The sequence below is a fragment of the Psittacula echo genome (assembly GCF_963264785.1).
Source record: "Psittacula echo genome assembly, chromosome: Z".
Classification (NCBI taxonomy): domain Eukaryota; kingdom Metazoa; phylum Chordata; class Aves; order Psittaciformes; family Psittacidae; genus Psittacula; species Psittacula echo.
Genome location: NC_137742.1, coordinates 85831524 through 85851021, shown reverse-complemented (window position 1 = coordinate 85851021; position 19498 = coordinate 85831524). Strand labels below are relative to the sequence as shown.

The 19498-nt window shown below is 45.8% G+C and overlaps 2 protein-coding genes across 4 annotated transcripts; one reads left to right on the top strand and one right to left on the bottom strand.

Moving 5' to 3' along the window:
• Nucleotides 1-6: 6 nt before the first annotated feature.
• Nucleotides 7-8231, bottom strand: NUDT21 (nudix hydrolase 21). 2 transcript variants are annotated; one of them, XM_080637545.1, is made up of 7 exons: nt 7969-8231; nt 5845-6045; nt 4542-4605; nt 3216-3305; nt 2497-2572; nt 2021-2135; nt 7-889 (listed from the first exon to the last, which is right to left on the bottom strand). In XM_080637545.1, the coding sequence occupies exons 1-7, from the start codon at nt 8082-8084 to the stop codon at nt 868-870; spliced, it is 684 nt and encodes a 227-aa protein (XP_080493671.1). In that variant the 5' UTR covers nt 8085-8231; the 3' UTR covers nt 7-867. The 2 variants fall into 2 exon arrangements, with proteins under 2 accessions (XP_080493671.1, XP_080493670.1); XM_080637544.1 differs by lacking the exon at nt 7-889 and having other exon boundaries at nt 909-2135.
• Nucleotides 8169-16807, top strand: OGFOD1 (2-oxoglutarate and iron dependent oxygenase domain containing 1). Of its 2 annotated transcripts, XM_080637542.1 has the most exons (13): nt 8169-8439; nt 8514-8659; nt 8746-8792; nt 9889-9989; nt 10857-10973; nt 11256-11347; nt 13026-13154; nt 13282-13395; nt 14132-14211; nt 14359-14654; nt 15157-15279; nt 16090-16148; nt 16635-16807. In XM_080637542.1, exons 1-13 carry the CDS (start codon nt 8289-8291, stop codon nt 16794-16796), a joined length of 1617 nt encoding a protein of 538 aa, XP_080493668.1. In that variant the 5' UTR covers nt 8169-8288; the 3' UTR covers nt 16797-16807. The 2 variants fall into 2 exon arrangements, with proteins under 2 accessions (XP_080493668.1, XP_080493667.1); XM_080637541.1 differs by having other exon boundaries at nt 8169-8544; nt 8660-8792.
• Nucleotides 16808-19498: the final 2691 nt, after the last annotated feature.

The window sequence follows — 19498 nt, the reverse complement described above, 5'->3', positions numbered from 1 at the left end:
TCAGCATAATGTGGAGCCACTTGCATATGGCATCAGCCAAACATTTCAACATCACCCAAATTCTGTTTGTAGCTACAGAAAAATAGACAAAATTAATTTCACTCCCAGTATTTTAACTGGATCTCAGGCAGATCCAAAATTTGTTAGGTTGTTATTTTCTTAAGGAGGAACAGTAGGAGAAGATACATGTTTCATCTCCTTCAAGCCCTGTAGAAGCTGTAATGCTTCCAGATCGGTTCTGGCAGGCTTTGAGCAAAGGCTATTCTTGCCTTTAAATACTCCCTCAAAACAGCAATTCTATCCTGTAAGTTAAAACTTAAATTATATTGCATCTACTTTTACTGTTTAATTTCTCCCTCAGACTAATTGCCTGCTCAGGGATGCGGATCAGCCTATCCAAAGGTCCCTGAATGGTTTAGGTCCTCCACTTGTTTCCATGATCTTCTGCACTCCTGAAGCTTAAAATATGTACATAGAAGTACACAGGAGACAACTAAAGCTTAAAAAAAAAAAAAACAAAAAACAAAACAAAACAAACAAAAAAACCACAAACACGCCACAAAAACAAACAAACAAAAAAGCCACAAACTGAAGGCAAACAAAATATTAACCATTTTGTTTAATGTTGTAGAAAAAGAAAAAAAAGTATTACAATGAAAAGTGATGAACACACCAATAACACATTTCCATCCCACTACCTAAACAGCTGTGAGTCACTTCCAATTCATACTGGGGAAAGTTTAGCAGCCTTCAGGAAAAGAATGACCAAAAAAAAAAAAAAAAAGGAAAAAAGTGTCACACGTGTTCTTTTCTCTACATTTAAAAGCTGTGCTCAGAGACGGCTTCTTGTCTCAGACTCACAGGACCTCAGTTGTAAATAAAGTTGAACCTAAAATTAAAAGGATGCAAAAAATTTAATTAAAAGGATGTGAGATTTCCTCACCAAGTGACATTTTGGAATGAATAAGCAAACATTTCTGCATTTGGTAAGCCTCCATCTGACAGAACAAAGGTGTACTTTTTAGTAAGGCAGCTATATGGTAGAGCAGGAAGCATCATTTTTAACAGCCAATCCTACATTAGCATAGCACAGCAGTCTCTTAAGAGAGCTTCATAGCTGTGAAAATACCAGTAAGAGTTACATTCCCCCATCATCAGCAACTGTTTTGCTGCATTTCAGCTACCAGGGCCAACCTTCTATACTCCAAGGGTGACATATGGACATACTCAACAACAGAGCTAATTCTTCTCAGCTAAGTTCCCCAATGATGAGCATTCCCACCATGAAAGCAAGCACCTCTCTCAGCTTCCAGATGCCCATCCCTTGGGTACAGAATAGCCCCCATAGCCACAAATGCCAGAAAAGCGGCTACATAGAGAGAAACTCCATTCTGGTAACAGCTTTTTTTCATTCAACTAGGTGGATAGCAGAACTGCTTCCCTGAGTAACAGCTGGCAGGCTGTGGGACACCTGAAGCTCTTGAACATTTGCTGAAGTAACAAACTGGTAAGACTAGTGAGCTTTGGAGACCACAGGGGCAATCCTTGTTCAGGTAAGGAAGCCAGAGAATGTGTACTTTGGGTAAAGGAAAGAAAAAATACAGCTGTACCCACAGATACTTGTACAAAGATTCTACGTTTTATAAACTTTACTACAGAATCTAGAAAATCTCACCACATTTAACCATCACCAAGCTGTGATAACACACACACTTAAGGGCTTCAGACACACATCTTTGCTTTTACTCTCATGCTGTCCCTAACATTTACAAATAGCTGCTAATTAGCCTGTGCACAGCTTCAACGTCATCATCTTTCACATTTTCCTTTGCTGCAGCCTGCTAGAGAGGGCTCTGGTGCGAGCAAGTCATGATCAGTGCCTCTAAATTGTTCCTTACACCTCATCTGAGGTACACTCTAAGCTATTTGGGACAGCTGCAACCTTTTTCAAGTCGGTTTCTGTGATGTCCCACAGCAAATGTGTTCCCAAGAACCAAAATACAAAGAAATTATAATATACCTGCTCAAAAGTTGAGGAAGGCTGGAAATAATGGGTCCATATCCTGGTGCATTGTCATAGAGCTCAAACAATGGTGCAGCAACCAGCTTGTAATTTTTGGGGACTGCAAACAAGGCTAAAACCAAATACAAGCTGATTAATGAGAAAAACCACCACACATTCAGCCAAGAGATCACCACCCCTTTCCTTCCCCACCCCTAAACAAGGTCCCTACCTATAGCACTACAGAAGGTTTATTCCTTTTTTAATCAAATACAGGGTTCATATGCTGTACCTACAGCAGGCATGAGAATTTACTAGGAACTCATTTTCCAAGGATCACCCACATTCAAAACTGATACTAGCATTGATATATTTTAGCCATCACCTATGAGCAACTGCAATATATGAACACAAACTTGACACTGCATTTACTTGTGTGACATGCAAGCATTTAGATATTGTTAAAAATACAATCCTTTCCTGCAAACACTTACCCTTCTCTTGAAGCTGGACCAAGAAAAGCTTTTTGTGCTCTTTTGGTTTTGTAATATGAGCTGGGATATAGGGATACTGGAAGAAAACCAACAAAAATCATTTGTATAGAACTTTGAAAATACTGTCCAATATTAAGTGCTACTTTATAAATTACCAAGCACTGTGCAAGCTTTCAGCGTGTCATACATTGTTCTTTCATGCTATCAAATAACAAAAATCATGCACATAAGATAAGTAATTGAAAAGAAGTGTTGTTGCTGTGGCAACTACTGACAGGATCTAAAGAGGCACCACTACTCACAAGCAGTTAAAACAACTAGCAAGACAAACATGTAACAGCAAATTGAGCAAAGCATCCAGAAATAGTACAGTGAGACTAATTTATTCATAGGGTGTCTGTTCCATATGCAGCATTGTGGCTACAACAGGAATTTAAATGGCATGTCTGGCTCAGCACAGGACTGGAAGATACTGTATCCAGTGGTTTCACATCCATCAGGAGATTTGAGGAGGGAGATGGGAGTTTCGGGGGGGGGGAGGGATGGAAAAAAAATTCGTTTCTCTTCAGCCACAGAAAGGAAATGATATAGGTAAAAACCCAAAAAAACCTAATTGCTCATGCAACAGGTACTCAAAAAGCCCAACTAGTAGATTGAAGGCTTTCAGGAGCACAATCAGTACTAGGCTGAAGATGATAAAAGTCAATGCGAATACTTACCTGTGGAGGTTCAAAGTTCGGTCTCCACCAGTTACCAATGCAGTCATCAATCACCCAGTCTTGCTGAACACCATCCTGACGACCCAGTATCTACCAAAAATCCAGTTACAGTCAAAACTCTTAACTACCCCAAGTCAGGGGATTGTTTGAAAAAACATACTGGAAGCATGAAGACTTGCTGGAATAAGGATCTGATGTAGTTCAGAACTGCTCTGAACAGCTTTCAGAATAATTTTAGACTATTTTTGTATAAAGTGACATTTTTTAAAAAAAGCCTCATCTAACAATGACACTTCAGAGAGCACTGCAAATTCCATTCACCAACAGTGTCCTGGGCTGTATCCCCAGCAGCATGACCAGCTGCTGGGAGGAAAGAGGTGATCCTGCCCCTCTACTCTGCCCTCATGAGAACCTATTTGGAGCACTGTGTACAGTTCTGATGTCCTCAACATAAGGAGGACATGGAGCTGTTGGAGCAAGTCCAGAGGAGGCCACAAGGATGATCACGGGCTGGAGCACCTCCTGTATGAAGACAGGCTGAGGAAGTTGGGGCTGTTCAGCCTGGAGATGAGAAGCTGTGTGGAGACCTCATAGCAGCCTTCCAGTATCTGAAACAAGGATGCTGGGAGGGCCTCTTCATCAGGGACTGTAAGCATAGGGCAAGGGGTGATGGGTTTAAACTTAAACAGGGGAAGTTCAAGTTAAATATAAGGAAAAAATTCTTTAAGGGTGGTGAAGCACTGGCACAGGTTGCCCAGAGAAACTGCGGATGCTCCATCCCTGGCACTGTTCAAGGCCAGGCTGGACGGTGCTTGGAGCAACCTAGTCTAGCGGAAGGTGTCCCTGCTGTGGCAGGGGGTTGGAACTGGATGATCTTAAGGTCCTTTCCAACCCAAACCATTTTATGATTCAGCTGAAGAGAGTCCTGTCAGGCCAACAGGAAGAATGAAATGCATGAATGGCAGACTTAGGCTACTCTGAGAGCACAGGAAGTTAACTGGTGATTGGGAAAGCTATCTCAAAAACATGTCCTCATCATTTGTGCTCCACAGCATATTTTACTGCCCATCTCACTTGCCTGAAGCCAGCCAAAAAGCAAAGCTGCAAACAAACACAGGACTTGAGCAGGAGGTGGAGGGTCAGCCCCCAAACCACTCCATCACACTCAGTATGGAGATAAATGCAAGCTTATTGCTTTATTTCTTAACTACCTGCAAATATCACAAATGCTGCAAAGTAACAGAAGTGATAAGGAGACTATGCTAATGCTTTGTACTCTAAGACAATTCAACATTCTGGAATAGCAACATAATGAAAGAAACAGACCTCTGTCATTAAGCGTTTGAGCCCTTCTACTTCATCTTCTCCTGGATTGAGTTCACCACCAGGTCTGTCAAAATAAACAGTGATGAAAGCTGCAGTTATGTTTTATCGCATTTACCAACTCCATAGGTAACACTGGATGTGCTTCCAGGCAGGAAGTTACAAATTCACACGACGCCCTTAAGTCAGGAATTCCAAATCTAACTTTGCTGAGGATAACTCACCAAAAGCGTGACTCAAATGGCTACTGTATGGCCCCTAAAAAATAACTATCATATAAAATGCTTTAACTTCTTCAGCAAGACAAGGTAACAATATATATGAAAACTGTGGCACTCAAAGGCAAAGATTTAACAGTAACGTATAAGCACCAGAAGTTGAAGCAGGAGTTGTAAATACCAACTGTATTTGTTCTTATCTCAGAAACAGCACTCGCTGACACACACAGGAAATGGAAAATAAAACTCCCATGGGGAACCACCCTGCATTTGATGCAAGGTTAATGGAAAAAAAAAAAAAAAAAACAAAATCAAAATCCTAAAAACATATTTTCATCATTACAGTCTTGCAAAACTTTTAGACTCTAGCCTATGTTGTCCACAAACATCCCTCAAATCAAGATGCCAGGAAAGAATCCAGATATAAAATGAAATGTCATACACACACAAAGTTGAGGACAAACAACGCAAATGTTAAAACATCAAAGCAAGAGAACAAACAGGAAAACTTGAGACAAGTCAAACCCATCCAGTTTAAAAAGAAAACTGGCATCACCACTATGACTATATGACCTAAACACTAACATTTCACTCTGGCAGCAATAACTGACATGAACTTAAGCCATTTTCTCACATTTAGACACCAACCTTTCTTGCTGTCCCCAGCTCCCCCTCTAGTTTCTAAATGGGTATCATTCTGCGCTTACTGGGGTTTATTCCTTCAGCCTCACATTACCATTTTTGCAGCCACAGCATAAGCATATTTAAGCATAACAGCTTTCACAATGTCAGTACAACACACTAACTACTGATCACAAGTTTTAAACAGGATTTTAACATAGTGACACACCATAACTAAGGTTTCTAGTTGGTTCCAAATGAAGTCACCCCACTCATGAGCAGAGTCAGACAAATACACTTTAAATGAAAACCCCATTGTTAAAAAAGACTTTTTCCATAATGTCTTTTCAAGAAGTGAATCACATTTAAAACATCCATCAGCCAGACACACTTTAATCTCTAGCCCACACATTTAGTGGTCCATGAAGTACAGTTAAAACTAAAAGTTATGTTCAAGAAACACTTACAACTTGAAAAAAGTTGTCCCCAGCTGCAGTAACAGCACATGGGGCAGCCTGTGCTCATGGACAATCAGAACCCCTTCCACTGTCCGCCTCATGCCAATCTTGTCAAATTCTTCCCTCATGCGCTGAAACCGAGCCGCAACGGAGCTGTCCTTCTCATACAGGGGTTCCTTTGTACCAAATGTGTAATTTGTCAATGGATACCTGCAAGGGGAAAAACAAAAGTAATTGTGTAACAAGAAATCCATATCTAAATCATTGTGACACAGCATCTCCCTTGAGGCATAACCTTCTCTGCTTGATGGAACAAACAGTGCTGGGCCAGAAGTTCTTGTTTGTAATTTATGGGGCCGCTACCATGGGAAAATCTGCACCACGATACATACAAGTGCACAACATCCTGCTGATGAACATGCTAGCATGGTTCTGATTCAGAAGGAGGAAAGAAGCCCACGAAAAACAGCAGCAACTGTTAGTCAACAGCCACCCTCTTTGATCTCCACACCACAAAGGCAGCTGAGGCTGTGAGAGGAGCTGGGAAAGGAACAGGAGAGAAAAGCTCTGCTGGGAAGGAAGCAAGCTGCACAGAACAGCAGGGTTCTTTTTCTGCAGAAGTAATGAAGAGCCTGAGGACTAAACTGTTAGAAACGAGTTTGTTTTGAAGTGGGAAATTGGACATCTGGATCACAAAAGAAGACAAATGCTGAATGCCTAAACGCAGGGCTGGGGACAAGATGAAGAGTTTAAGCAGATCACTTGCTAGGTGCTGGGCCTCTGCCTTCTCTGCTGACTGTACAATGGAAACTTGAGGTATTTCTCCAGGGAAGAAGTACTGAAAAGAGCCTACTAAACAAAGGAAAGGTTAGGCAAGAGATCAGCCAGTCCTAGAGAGAACAGAGAGCAACAGGAGAATGTTACTGTACAACAAAAATCCAAGTAACACAGATCTGGCAGCATGAGGCCTGGAGGGAAGACAGGATCATCCAGCTAAATCAGAAAAGAGAGGAAAATGGATTCTGAGCAGAGCAGTAAGAAGTTATTACCATGGTTTTGGCAACTTGTGGCATATAGCACTGAATTAACCGAGTAAGTGACCAATTCCATGGAGAATGTTGTCCCTGAAATACACGTTGTAATATTCTTTCTCCAATATTTAATCATGTTAAACTCAAATAGCATACACTTCCCCCCTCCAAATTTCCGTCACGTTTTAGAGGCAAAATCACAAGCCAGATGCAGCTGTTAGAGCCCTCTCACACACACTAGTTTCCTAACCACAAATTCATTCATTAGCAAGCTTCCCCACTTTCACTTATAGCTTAGAACCATCTACATTCCTTTTTCCAGTTATTTCCAAATAGATACACAAACAGCTTTATTAATACAAAATCTGCTACACTAACCCATGCTACACGAAATTAGGTACATTAGCCTGTATAGCAAAGCCTTTAACCTATACTTAAAAAATAACACAGCTTCTTGACAAGTTTTTTTCTTCAGAAATACTATAAACACATCCTAGTCTCTGACATCCATATTTAAACTTCAAGGAGTTTCAATATGGATGTCAAAAATACAACACAAATATGCTCACTCTTAACAGTGAACAAAGCCAGCTGTACAAACTGTGCGTATATAAACACAAAAGTTGCAACTAATAGCTAACATCGAATAGGGACTGTTACAGTTAACATTTACATATTTTGCAACTGGACAGATGTGTTCTTTGTGACCTACTTCTGTCAGAACTTACAGAGGAAGATAAAGTGTGTGGCTTCTCATATCATGTAGTTGTTTCTTAGCAAATAGCCAGTCTCTAGGTCAGTTTTGATTTGGTTGGTCCACACGGGGCCAGCCCAAATCCCACCGGGCTGAGCCACGCGGCGGTTGGTGCTCGAGTTCCCCGCACCGCCACGCTTCGGGCTACGGTGCTCGGAGCCCGCACTACCCGGGCCAGGCCCGTTAATGTCACTAATCGCTCCACACCGCCCGGTCGCTACCCGCCCCAGCATCGGCCACAAGCGCCGCGCCGCATCACGTCCCCCTCAGCACTCGGAGAAACCAGGGCCCCCCGAGCGGCCCACGCACAGTAGCGGAGCGGGACGGAGAGGTCCGAGCGGCACTCACAGGTTGATGGTCCTCTCCAGCGTGAGCGGCTTTGTCTGCTGGATGTACTTGTTCCCGAACTGGTTCACCCCTCGGGGCCAGCCGGTCTGCGAGCGGTTGGGCGGAACCACGGACATAGCAGCGCAGCACCCCGACCCCAGCAGCAATCGACGTCACCCTCCAGTCAGGCCGCGCTTCCTTTATGCACTACCACACCGGAACAGCCGCCGCGCTTCCGCCGCGACCGCGGGGAGGAGCCGCCCTGCCCTCTCGTGGTGTGGTTGTGCCGGTGGAAAGCGCGGGGTGAACCGGGAGCCGCGGTGCGGAGTTAGGGCCGCGTTATGGGCGCCAAGCGTCGGGGGGCCGCCACACCGGCGGGAAGAAAGCGCGGGAAGCGGGAGGCGCTTGCCGAGCTCAGCGACATCCTCCGGGACACGGGACTGCGGGAGCGGGCAGCGGAGGCCTGGGCCAGTGGGGAGCAGCTCCGACACGGTACGGCCCGGCTGGACACCACTCGCTCCAGGCCGCCTCCCCTCGTCCCCTCACAGGCTGCGTTTCTCCTGCAGAGGTGGTGGTGGTGGAGTCGGCCCCGTTCCGGTACGGCGTCATTCCCGGCTTCCTGGCGGGTGCAGGCTTCGCAGAAGCTCTGCGCGACGAGCTGCTAGGCCTCGGCTTCCGTGGGCGGCGGAACGACCTTCTCTCTCTGCGGCAGGTGGGCCCCGGGCCGAGCCGAGCTGGGCCTGGCCGAGCCGGACAGCACTAACCTCGTCCCTTATTCTTTTCCATGGGCCGCTGCAGTCCGAGGAGCTGGGGGAAAGCTCGGAGCCACACGTCGCGGCGCTGAGGTAAAGCGTTGGTCCTGGGCACTGCCGGCGCCGAGTGGGGAGTCATGGAATCACAGAGTGATTTGGGTTGGAAGGGACCTCAAAAGTTCATCCAGTTCCAACCCCTGCCACAGGCAGGGACACCTTCCACTAGAGCAGGTTGCTCCAAGCCCCGTCCAACCTGGCCTTGAACACTGCCAGGGATGGGGCAGCCACAGCTTCTCTCGACAACCTGTGACAGGGCCTCAGCACACTCACAGGGAAGAACTTCTGCCTAAGAGCTCATCTCAGTCTCCCCTCTGTCAGGTTAAAGCCATTCTCTCTTGTCGTGTCCCTACAGGCTCTTGTCCAAATCCTCTCTCCAGGTTTCTTGTAGCACCTTCAAGCACTGGAGCTGCTATGAGGTCTCCCCTTAAGGAGCCTTCTCTTCTCCAGGCTGAACAAGCCCAGCTCTCTCAGCCTGTCCCCAGGCAGAGCTGCTCCAGCCCTCGCAGCATCTCTGTAGCCTCCTCTGGACTCGCTCCAACAGCTGCATGTCTCTCTTGTGTTGTTGCCCCAGAGCTGGATGCAGGACTGCAGGGGGGGGTCTCCCCAGAGCACAGCAGTGAAGTCTCACTTTGAGGGTGCAGCCCAGCATGCAGAGGGGTTCTGGCCTGCAAGCAGGTCTTGGGTAGCTTCTCATTAATCAAATGAGAAAGTTCTCCTCAGGGCTGTTCCACCCAGCCTCTGCCCAGCCTGTAGTTGTGCTTGGGATTGCCCCAACCTAGGTGCTGGCTTCCTGGGGAATTTTGGGGCCACAGGTGGGCCAGGAACTGTCCCTGAAGAGCTGAATCCTGGCACTGAAGTCAGTTAACTGTTGTCCTCTGTGTTGTGCAGCTGATTCAACCCTCATATACCTGTTGCTGTCAGAATGTTTGCTAGTTCCCCTTCCAGTTGACAGCAATGCTGTGAACACAGGGCTGTTTTCCTGACCAGCTCCTGTGTAGTTTGACAGGAACACACTGTCACTGGCAGCAACGGCACCTTTAACTGCTTAAATAGGTAGAATGGACATGGTAAATTAGTTTAGGCTATGCTGATATGGTTTGTAACAGACACCTTGTGGTTGTCATCTCAGGCATGCTCTGTGTGAAGAATTCCGACCATGGCTTTCTGCTGTGACCCAGATAGAGCTGGAGCCAACTATTGATATCTCCTGTGCTAAATATGAATATACTGGTCAGTCTATAAGTATTTCCTTCCCTAAAGCTTGGGGGGGGAGAGGGGAGGTGTAGGAAAAGAAATGTCTACAGCATACTAATTTCATGACCCATCCCAAACTCTTTCTGCTTTCAGAGGGTCTTAGCAGCAGCAAATCAAAGTCTCAGAAAATGGAAGTAAAAATCATGGAAAAACTACTGGCATAGTTCCATTGCTGATGGGTTTAACTGGGCCCAGTGCCAGTGCAAGTTCCCACCTTAGCAGAGCTGTTCAGCCCATGCTTACAGAGCTGCTGCCAAGCAGAAGGGTGATATGTTTAGCTTTCAAACACTATAGCTGAGTTTGTAAAGTCTGATGCTAAAACAGCACCCTCATGAGTCCAGGTTACAGCTGTGCCTATACTTTCAGTCATGAAAAATCCCTGGAAAAAGGGGAAAATGGTTACTGCTCTCAGCTCTACTTTTGAAGTCTTCTGCACAACCAATTGTTGGCCCAGTTTTTTTGTTCCCAGGGTTCCCCCCTCCCTCTAATCCAGCAACAGACCTCCTCAAAGTGCAGTTCTGTGTTTAGGAGTCAGAGCTTGGATCACTGTTTAAGTGAGGAATCTCTGTCCACTGTGCCAAGGGACAGACAGGGAGGGGCAGGGGATGAGTTATAACTGCCTCTACCTTCAAGGTGGGCTAATCTGCCAGTTGCAGAGCGGTCCCACAGAAGTTAATCTTGCAAATCTTGGGCTGGTGATGCTGACAAGTGAAAATGCAGTTCTTGGGACAGGCATGTTTTTTCTTGTTGCATCCTTGCGGGACAAAGTTGGGAAGCGGTCATTAGAATGAATCATGTGTGTACTAGAAAGATGCCACAGCAGCAAAACGTGTGTAATTGCAGATGTCTTGCTGTGCCATGATGATGAGTTGGAAGGTCGGAGAATTGCTTTCATCCTGTACCTCGTCCCACCCTGGGAGAAAAGGGATGGGGGAACACTGGACCTGTACAGCACAGACGGTAAGAGCCCTGAGCTCTGCTGCGGGTGGCTGAAAAAGATGAAGCTTATGCACCCCTTGCAGCAACTCTCCTCAGAGAGTAAAAGGGGAGAGAGTTTCTCCTTTGTCCAGAGAAGCTGACGTGTAGGGAAAAATCTCACCTTAGGGATGGGCTGTATTATCAGCTCCATCCCTTAAACCCAGGTGTCTCACCAGTCACAATGTCATAAAGTCAGAGAGAAGCAGCAGTTCCTAGTGAGTCCCTGTTCATATCTTAACCAGAGTGTGTTTTCTTCCTCCTCAGAACACTTTCAACCCCAGCAAATTGTCAAGTCATTGATACCTTCATGGAACACGCTGGTTTTCTTTGAAGTGTCTCCAGTCTCTTTCCATCAGGCAAGGAGCTGTCTGTTGTTCATTTTATCACAGTATCACAGTATGTTAGAGATTGGAAGGGACCTCAACAGAGCATCCAGTCCAATCCCCCTGCCGGAGCAGGAACACCTAGATAAGGTTACACAGGAATGTGTCCAGGCGGGTTTTGAATGTCTCCAGAGAAGGAGACTCCACAACCCCCCTGGGCAGCCTGTTCCAGCGTTCCGTCACCCTCACTGAGAAGAAGTTTCTTCTGATTTTTCTGAATTTTCTGAATTCTTCTGAATTTTCTGATTCTCATTGTTGTGGTTATTCACTGTTTCTTACGACAGTCCTGATGGGGAAGGAGAGGGAAAGGGAGAAGTGTGGGGTAGAGTGGATACTCGTGGAAAGTGCTCTGTGTTAAAGGCAGGGCTTCTTAGGAAGGACTTTAAGGAGGACAAGAACTGACAAAGCCAACTTTAAACCAACTTTAACTGGGAGCACTGTGAATCAGAGCCTCCTAGATGTGGGCCTCACTGTCCAGAGTATTTGCTGAACCACCAAATAATTTCCTCAACCCTTTAGTCAGTAAAATGTAGAGCCTGCAAATTATCCTTGGAGGACTGCGTAAGGTTCTTAGTGATAAAAATCCTTCACAACACACCTCAGCCTTAAATCCTCAGACATCAGGCAAAGAGCATTTAGTCCTAATAGGTCTTCCGCTTCTATTGTGTGCATTTTTCCCAGAGATAGCAAATAAAGCTGTGGGTGTTTGCTGCATGGAGCAGGTCCATGAGCTTCTAAAGAGAGGAATTTTTCTGGTTTCCATTTCCCAAGTGATTTAGGATTCAGTAGCCATTCCAGATAATCCAGAACACCTCTAAGTGATGCAAGGAAAAGGCCACTACAGCTCTGTAATAATCAGTAAGAACCAAAACCTTTCAGAACAGACTGTTTGTTCCTCCTGTTTCATCAGGCTGTTCTAAAAAACAAAACAACAAAACCCAGTGCAAAGTCGTCGTGTGCTATTCAAAAATTTACAACAGTTTGTGGCTTGCAACCAGTCATGAGGGCATGGTGCTCTCTACACATTGCTTTTATGGTATAGCACCCTAGGATGTGATATTGTTCACTTTAGCCCAATTTGATGAAATCAAGATTTAACAGTGGCCATGACTACGTGAAAATGAAGTGTTTTCACAGGCCAAGGTAGAGGGGCTGCTTGTAGTCTGATACATACAAGTACAAACAACCAAAAGTATCAGGCAAATACCTTTCATGATGGTTTATGTGACAGCACTTTCTAAAAAGGAAAACACAAGTAGACCAGTATAGCCTGCTGCAGTCCATCAGTGTTTTATGAGTTTTCAGATTAAGCTGTGACAGCTGGTTTTTGTGGCCTATGATAGCTGGTTCTTCAACAGAAGCAATGATAGAAAAATAAAATACAATTACTTTTAATAACAGAAAAAGGGAATGGATTCTGCTGGAAACTTGGAGAAAAAGCTTGGACTGGGAATCTGAAAACCTACAGTAGACTTGAGCATCAAAATTTGCTTTAGCCCTTCCTCCGTAAGCCAAGAATAATCCAGCCTGGTCTGTCCTTTGTCTGCAGTAGGCTCTCGGGAGTCCATCTCCTATGATGACCAGCCTGTTACAGCTGGTCCTTAAATGTGCTGTGATCTAAGCAATAACATGCTGCTCAACGTTGTTGCAGGTGTCTGAAGTTCTGTCAGAGGAGAAGTGCCGCTTGTCGATGAGTGGCTGGTTTCACGGCCCATCGACAGTCAGACCTGCACGCTGCATTGAAGCTCCCTTGCCCAGGAGCCCACACATCCCCTATGACGTGAGTAACAAGCCTACCTCTGCTTACCTGCATTTCTCTGTCATGTCCACGGAATACCTGTTATGGGGGAGTTGGGCAATCCTTTCCACTTTTGCAAATTCAGCATTCAAATCCATTTCCCTTCCAGCATGAAATCTTGTATGAGTGGATCAGCCTAGTTTATTTGGACATGGACTCCCAAGCTCAAATCCAGGAGGAATTTGAGGAGCGATCAGAAATTCTCCTGAGAGATTTTCTCAAGGTGAGCCCAATGGTTCTATCTGATGAGGGCTGCCAGAACAGGTCAGAGGGCTGGCAGGTGCCATAAGTCATGCAGGCTTTAAAAGGGCTTGCTCATATGGCCATCAACTAAAATACCTTCTAGTTCCTCGCCCTCAAGGGGAATGACCGGATGACCTCCAGCAATGTCTTTCAAACTCCACCATGCTATGATCCTGTCATGGATCCTCTCTCACTCCCCTATACTGCTGCATGGGGACTCATCCAACATCAGATACTTTGCTTCAACATTCTTGTTTCCTGCAAAAAGTAAAGCAGAAGGATGGAAGGACACGTCATCCTTCTTGCTTTCTAGCCTTGTGTGACCAGAGTATCTGTCCTTGTCCTGCAGCTTAGCACTTAAGAGAACTTGACCCGTGTGTGAAACAAGTGACCCATAATGTTTTTGTCTTACTTGAAAGGCTTTGCTTCACAAGGCTGATTGACCTCTAGTTTACCGTGCACTTGTATCTCAGTGAAATTGTGTTCTCACCCAGCAGACAATCAAGTAGCATTTGAAATCTCTTGGGCATTGGCATCAAAAAGAGATGATGCCCACCCAGGCTATGTGCCTCAATTCAGCATTCCTTAGGAGCCTCAGACTAGTTAGAGAAGAAGTTAGAGTGCCTTATCTGACAGCAGACAGTGGTGGCCTACAGCACAGCAAGGGAGACGTGGGAGCTAAATGTTAAAGTTTCTGTGCTACCTTTCTCTCCTAGAAAGAGAAATACCATCTACTGTGTGAAGCTTTGGAGAATAAAGACATCCAGTGGAGTAGTCAGGGGCCTGCCAATAAAAGGTGGGGATGACAGTGCCCTGCACCTATTGACCACGCCAAGCAGGAACTGCCATGAGGCTGCACTGGTTGATGGTGCCCTCATGGACGTGGTCCTTGCTGGTTCTCCAACAAGGCTATACATCTGCTGATACCTCTACTGTCTTTCAGACTCTATGAGACAGCAGAGGAAGACAGCCTCCCTGACATCCTGGATAAATTCCTGCAGTTCTTACGCTCCGAGGCCTTGTTTTTACTGCTGTCCAACTTCACTGGCCTAAAACTGCACTTCCTGGCTCCCTCTGATGAGGATGAAGATGCTGGCAAAGGAAAAGCCACAGACACCACTGGGCACAGCAGTCCCAAACCTGAGCAGGAAGATGCTGAACACTATGCTGATAGCAAACCCCATCAACCAGACCTGTCTGATCATGTGCCCGAAGCACAAGACAGCAAGACACGGAACGGTAAGTGGCGTGGCAGCAGTGTGAAGGGACTTGAGCAGGATCCTGATGTTGAGGGTGTCTGCAGCAGAATTCACAATGATTTTTGTGGAACTAGCATTTTGCCTTGCACTGCAGCCAAGACACAAGGCACCATTTTGTCAGATGGGGTTTCTAAAATCAGTGACCATCACAAAAGAAGTTGGACTAAATTAATGACTAACTTGAAGATACCATTTGGAACAGACCTAGGTCTTCAAGGTGGGACTTACTTAGGAGTCAAGGCATGGGGCACGGGTGTGTTAATTAACTGCCCAATAATCTTTTGCCAATAGTCATGTGGTTTTTACATCTGCATACTCCTGCTGTACATAAAATGGATTCTTGTATGAGATGCCAAATTGAAGGAAAAAAGTCAACAGATCAGAAGTAAAGATCATTTTAGAATTAGAAAACTTACACCCAAAACGAGGATTTAACCTTTCAGAAAACATTGCCAGCCTGTCTTGTTTGTTCCCTCTCTTAGGCTCCAGTACCCCTGTATGTGCGGGGGAGCTGAGGCGCTGGACCCACGGACACTATACTCTAGTCCATGACACTCAAGCAACAGAGTTTGCTCTTGACTTGCTCTTTTTCTGTGGCTGTGAGGGTAAGAGAACAAAAGATTTTGCATTAAGAGGCCAAGGTTTGCATAAAGGAAGGACTTCTAAATTCCCTGCTCTTTCTGACTTAGAAGGGTTCTGTAGACCTTATCCTAGTCCTCACTTGTGCAGAAACTGGTTTCAGTAGTCCTTACACAAAGATTTGGGATTACAGCCATGGGATCAGCTTTGACCCTTCCTGCTGGAGCCAGGAGGTGGCGCTTGGGCAGAGGGAACGGCTCCATCTCCCTGGCCTTTCCTCTCACTGAGCAGTGGCTCTGGGCATGGTGAAGGGTCAGGTGGGCAGAATACCCACTAGGTATGTTCCATTTTGCTCTTTTCTCATCAAAATTCTCACTGCACCTCCAATTCACAAAAGCCAGGGTTTTCAAAAGCCACTCTAGTCACGTCTAGGCATTTCAGGTTGATTGCTAGTTAGATAGTGGTAAAAACAAAAATCTAAACATGAGTATTTTGGACTAGCTGAGTCCAGAATGCACTAACTGAAACCACCTGGCACATGCTGATAATGATACTGAAATGCTTTGCATATCTGCTAAGGCAAAAGTGTTCCACAGGTGAGGAACAGAGAGCCAAGCAATCTTAAATGGCCCATCTGTGGTAAAAGACAAATCCAGTACATTTGATTCAAGTTGTTTCTGAACAGAAGAAAAGAACAGACTGGCAAGTGGTAAAGTGGGAAGCATCCTGTACCAAATAACTGTGGGGAGTGGGGCGGAAAAACAGCATCTTCAGGAAGGTGACAAGAAGCCTGGACAGTGTTCAACCGCCCAACAGTCTGTCTTTTCTGTTTCAAGACTGGGATCCAGAATACGGTGGCTTTACTTCGTACATTGCTAAAGGTGAAGATGAAGAGGTAAGGACCTCAAATTAGGTGAAATTGTTTAGGGCAGAGAGACATAATTACACTTTGTCATAGCACAGACATAACCTTGAGGGTGTGCTCAGTATCGTGCTGCAGCCTTTCTGCCTGAATCGCCTCTGGCTTCAGCCTCAAGAGGCTAGTGTTCACCATAAAGCTGAAGCCTTGGGCCTGGTGGCATTTGGGAAGGCTGTGATGGGCACAAAGCTATAGCAGAGATGCTGCTTTTCCAGGAAGTGCTGTTCCCTAGGGTTGCATTCAGTATCGGCACTAGTGACAGTGCTGAGACTCATACTAAGTTACTGTATAATGAATGCTTCAGATTGAGAGGTATTCAGGTGAAAATAGTGACATGGTTCATTTACTAATATCAGACTTATTCTGACTAGCTTTTGAAATGATTTTTTTGTTTCTTCCTCGGAATGATATCAAAGTCATTGTTGTGAAGCTCATTTCCTCCATTGCTTTCGTGTCTCCTAGCTGTTGACAGTGAATCCAGAGGACAACTGCTTGGCTTTGGTTTATAGAGACAAAGAAACTATGAAGTTTGTGAAGTACGTCAATCACCGCAGCTTGGCACGCCTGAACAAGCACCCAAACAGAACAGGATTTTGGGATTTTTCCTTCGTCTATTATGAGTAATGGTGCAGAGTGTGACCTGAGAACACGGGGCGGGGGGGGGGAGGGGGCAGGTTTCTGTCCAGGCATTCAGCTGGGATCTAAGCCTAGATGGACTTTGCTCATGCCACCTTCATCAGGCTGTACACAAGCTGTACCCTACCACATAGGGTCCAGGTGACTTCAGTTGTACAAATGGAAACCCAGCCTTCTAACAACATCCAACTGCTTTTAATGCTGCATGGAGGGGGTCTGTGTGACACAGCTGTCAGCTTTCCAGCTGTTCTCTCATGAAAACAGCAGTTTGGTGTGCATCTAACCTGAAAATTACAACTGTACATTGCCCTGGGCTTATGACTGATTTTATTAAAAAAAGAAAGAAAGGAAATGGGTCAGTTAAATGCTTCAAACACTGGTTGGGCAGGTTTTGTTGCAAAAGGCCCAAGATGTTTTCTGGGGTTTAGCTGTGTTCAGTTTGTAGAGGCAGAAACAAAGGAGCTGCCATGGGAAATAGGTTTTTCCAGCTGTGCAGCTCTCTGAAATTGGGAAGAAAGGCTGTGAAGCTGCTGATACCGCGAAGGACCTGGCACTGTTAACAAGGAGCAGGACTTTACTATGCTAAATGCTGTGCAGACAGACCCAGATGCAGCCCTTTCTCCAAAGAATTTACAAGCTAAAATAGACAAAAGATGAGAGCTGCTGCTGCTTACTCTGCTTGTGTGGGTACCTGGATGGTGCTGTGCTTCCTGTGTGAAGGGTTGTGTCTCCAGCCTCAGAACAGGACTGGGGGTGGTAGCAGGAAGGTGGTCACTCACCTCTTCCTGCCTTGTCACCCATGGGCAGTATGAGGGTCACCAACTGCACAGCCTTGCATTGTCTTTGTTCTCTCCCAGGGTTTGCTGGTCTCCAACGTGACTTTTCTCACTGCGAATCAGCTGAGATCTTTCCAGGTAGCAGATGCCCAGGTCCCGTGGTTAAACAGCACAAGAAACGCAGTGGCCTTGGTGCACTGACTCGCCCCTGCACACGCTTTCAGTGTTCTCTCCCACGCCACATCCACTGGCTGCAGCACCTTATCAGACTTGCCGTGAAGGTGCCCAGCCCATCAGAGGTGCTGTTGTAGAGCTGGGCTAGTCCCTGCAGGAGGCAGCGAACTGTAGAACACGCTGCTGGGGGCTTGGCTCAGCTTGCACAGGCTTGCCCGTTAACTTTCTTTGGCACTGAAGAGGCACAAGTGTACTTTCAGCTCACCCAAGCCAGGCAGTGCAGGCTACAGATTTGCAGCAAGCACAATTCACTTCTCCTGCCTCTCCTGGGTTGGGAGAGGGTAGCTGTGGATTAGAGTTTGCTGCTCCTCCTGTCCCAGGCCTGTTGTTGAAGACCACTGCAGCTGTGTAAGACCACAGCTGGCAACAGAGGAGCAGTTACAGCAGGAGACTGTTGTTCCTGGGCACCCTGCACCTTCCACGGAACAGGACATACTTGGGTATGCCTTTATGAAGATAAAAGAACAACCTTCTGCTATTAAGTACTGGTTTCTGAAGCACTCTGCTGCCTGTCAGGGCAGCAGCTCTTCTTGGGGAGAACAGTTCTTAGTGTGAGCTGCTGCAGTGGGAAGAGGCAAGTAATGGAGGATTCAAAGAGGGGAAAAAAAAGGCAGATTTTTTTTGGTAGTTCTGGACAAAGGTAACAGATACCACAGCTATTCACAGCATAGCTGACTAGGCAAAGTCAGGAGTAAATTAATGAAATGAAGTTACTTAACATGCTGCATTGTGAACTTGAGTATGCTTGGTAGGTCTTGGAACAGCCTCCCACAAGACTGAGAAGAAGCTGGGCTTTCTGAAGTTTGCTGCTTTTTAATAATAAAAACCACGCTAGAGGGCATACCACTCTCTACTTGAGCAAGCCTGGATCTATCTGATCACACAAGGAACCACCCTTCTGCCTCCGGTGACTGAAGTCATTTAAGAAGCCAGATTTGCAGTTAGCAGTCAAAAGTTTTAAAAAGAATCACCACGTCTCTGCTCTCTCACCCTTCCTGTTAGGTCCAAAAGCCAAAGGCAGCCCCACACATGGGTAGTGCTGTAGACAGAGGGCAAAGACTCCGCTCACTGGAATTTCAAATGACACTTGCTGCTGGGGAAAGACAGGCCTTCATTTAGACCACACCAATACTGAGTGCCCTCTCTGCAGCTGCTTTTGCTGGATACAAATCTGCATTTACAATTAGGTGTAGCTGCTTGCAGAGTACTCTGATCATTATGGAAAGGAATATGTATATGAAATATATCCATGCCCACAAAATGAGTAAGCAGGACAACACAGAAAAATAGGATGGAGAGCAGCAAGTGAACAGTTATGAAGCATAAGCAACAGAGAACAGAAACTTAATACCACGCAAGATGTCCTCATGCAGATCATTTGAGCATGCACATTTCTCACCAGCTGACTGCACCTCCAAAGCCTGGCATTTGATGCAGGGTACCAGCAGCTTTTGGTTACTGAAGTGCCAAGTTGTTCAAGTACTTCCCAACAAGTATTTAGGGGTTTGGTCATTGTCAGTTTACCAAGAAGGTATGGAGGGAGATAAGACAGTGTAGCTGTAGACCAGACTGAAGGAATGGTTTCCACATTCATGAACATGTAGCAAAGAAGTTCTGACATCGGGTATTCAGTGATCCGGTGACATCAGGTATATAGTAGCAATTAAGATAAGCAGCAGT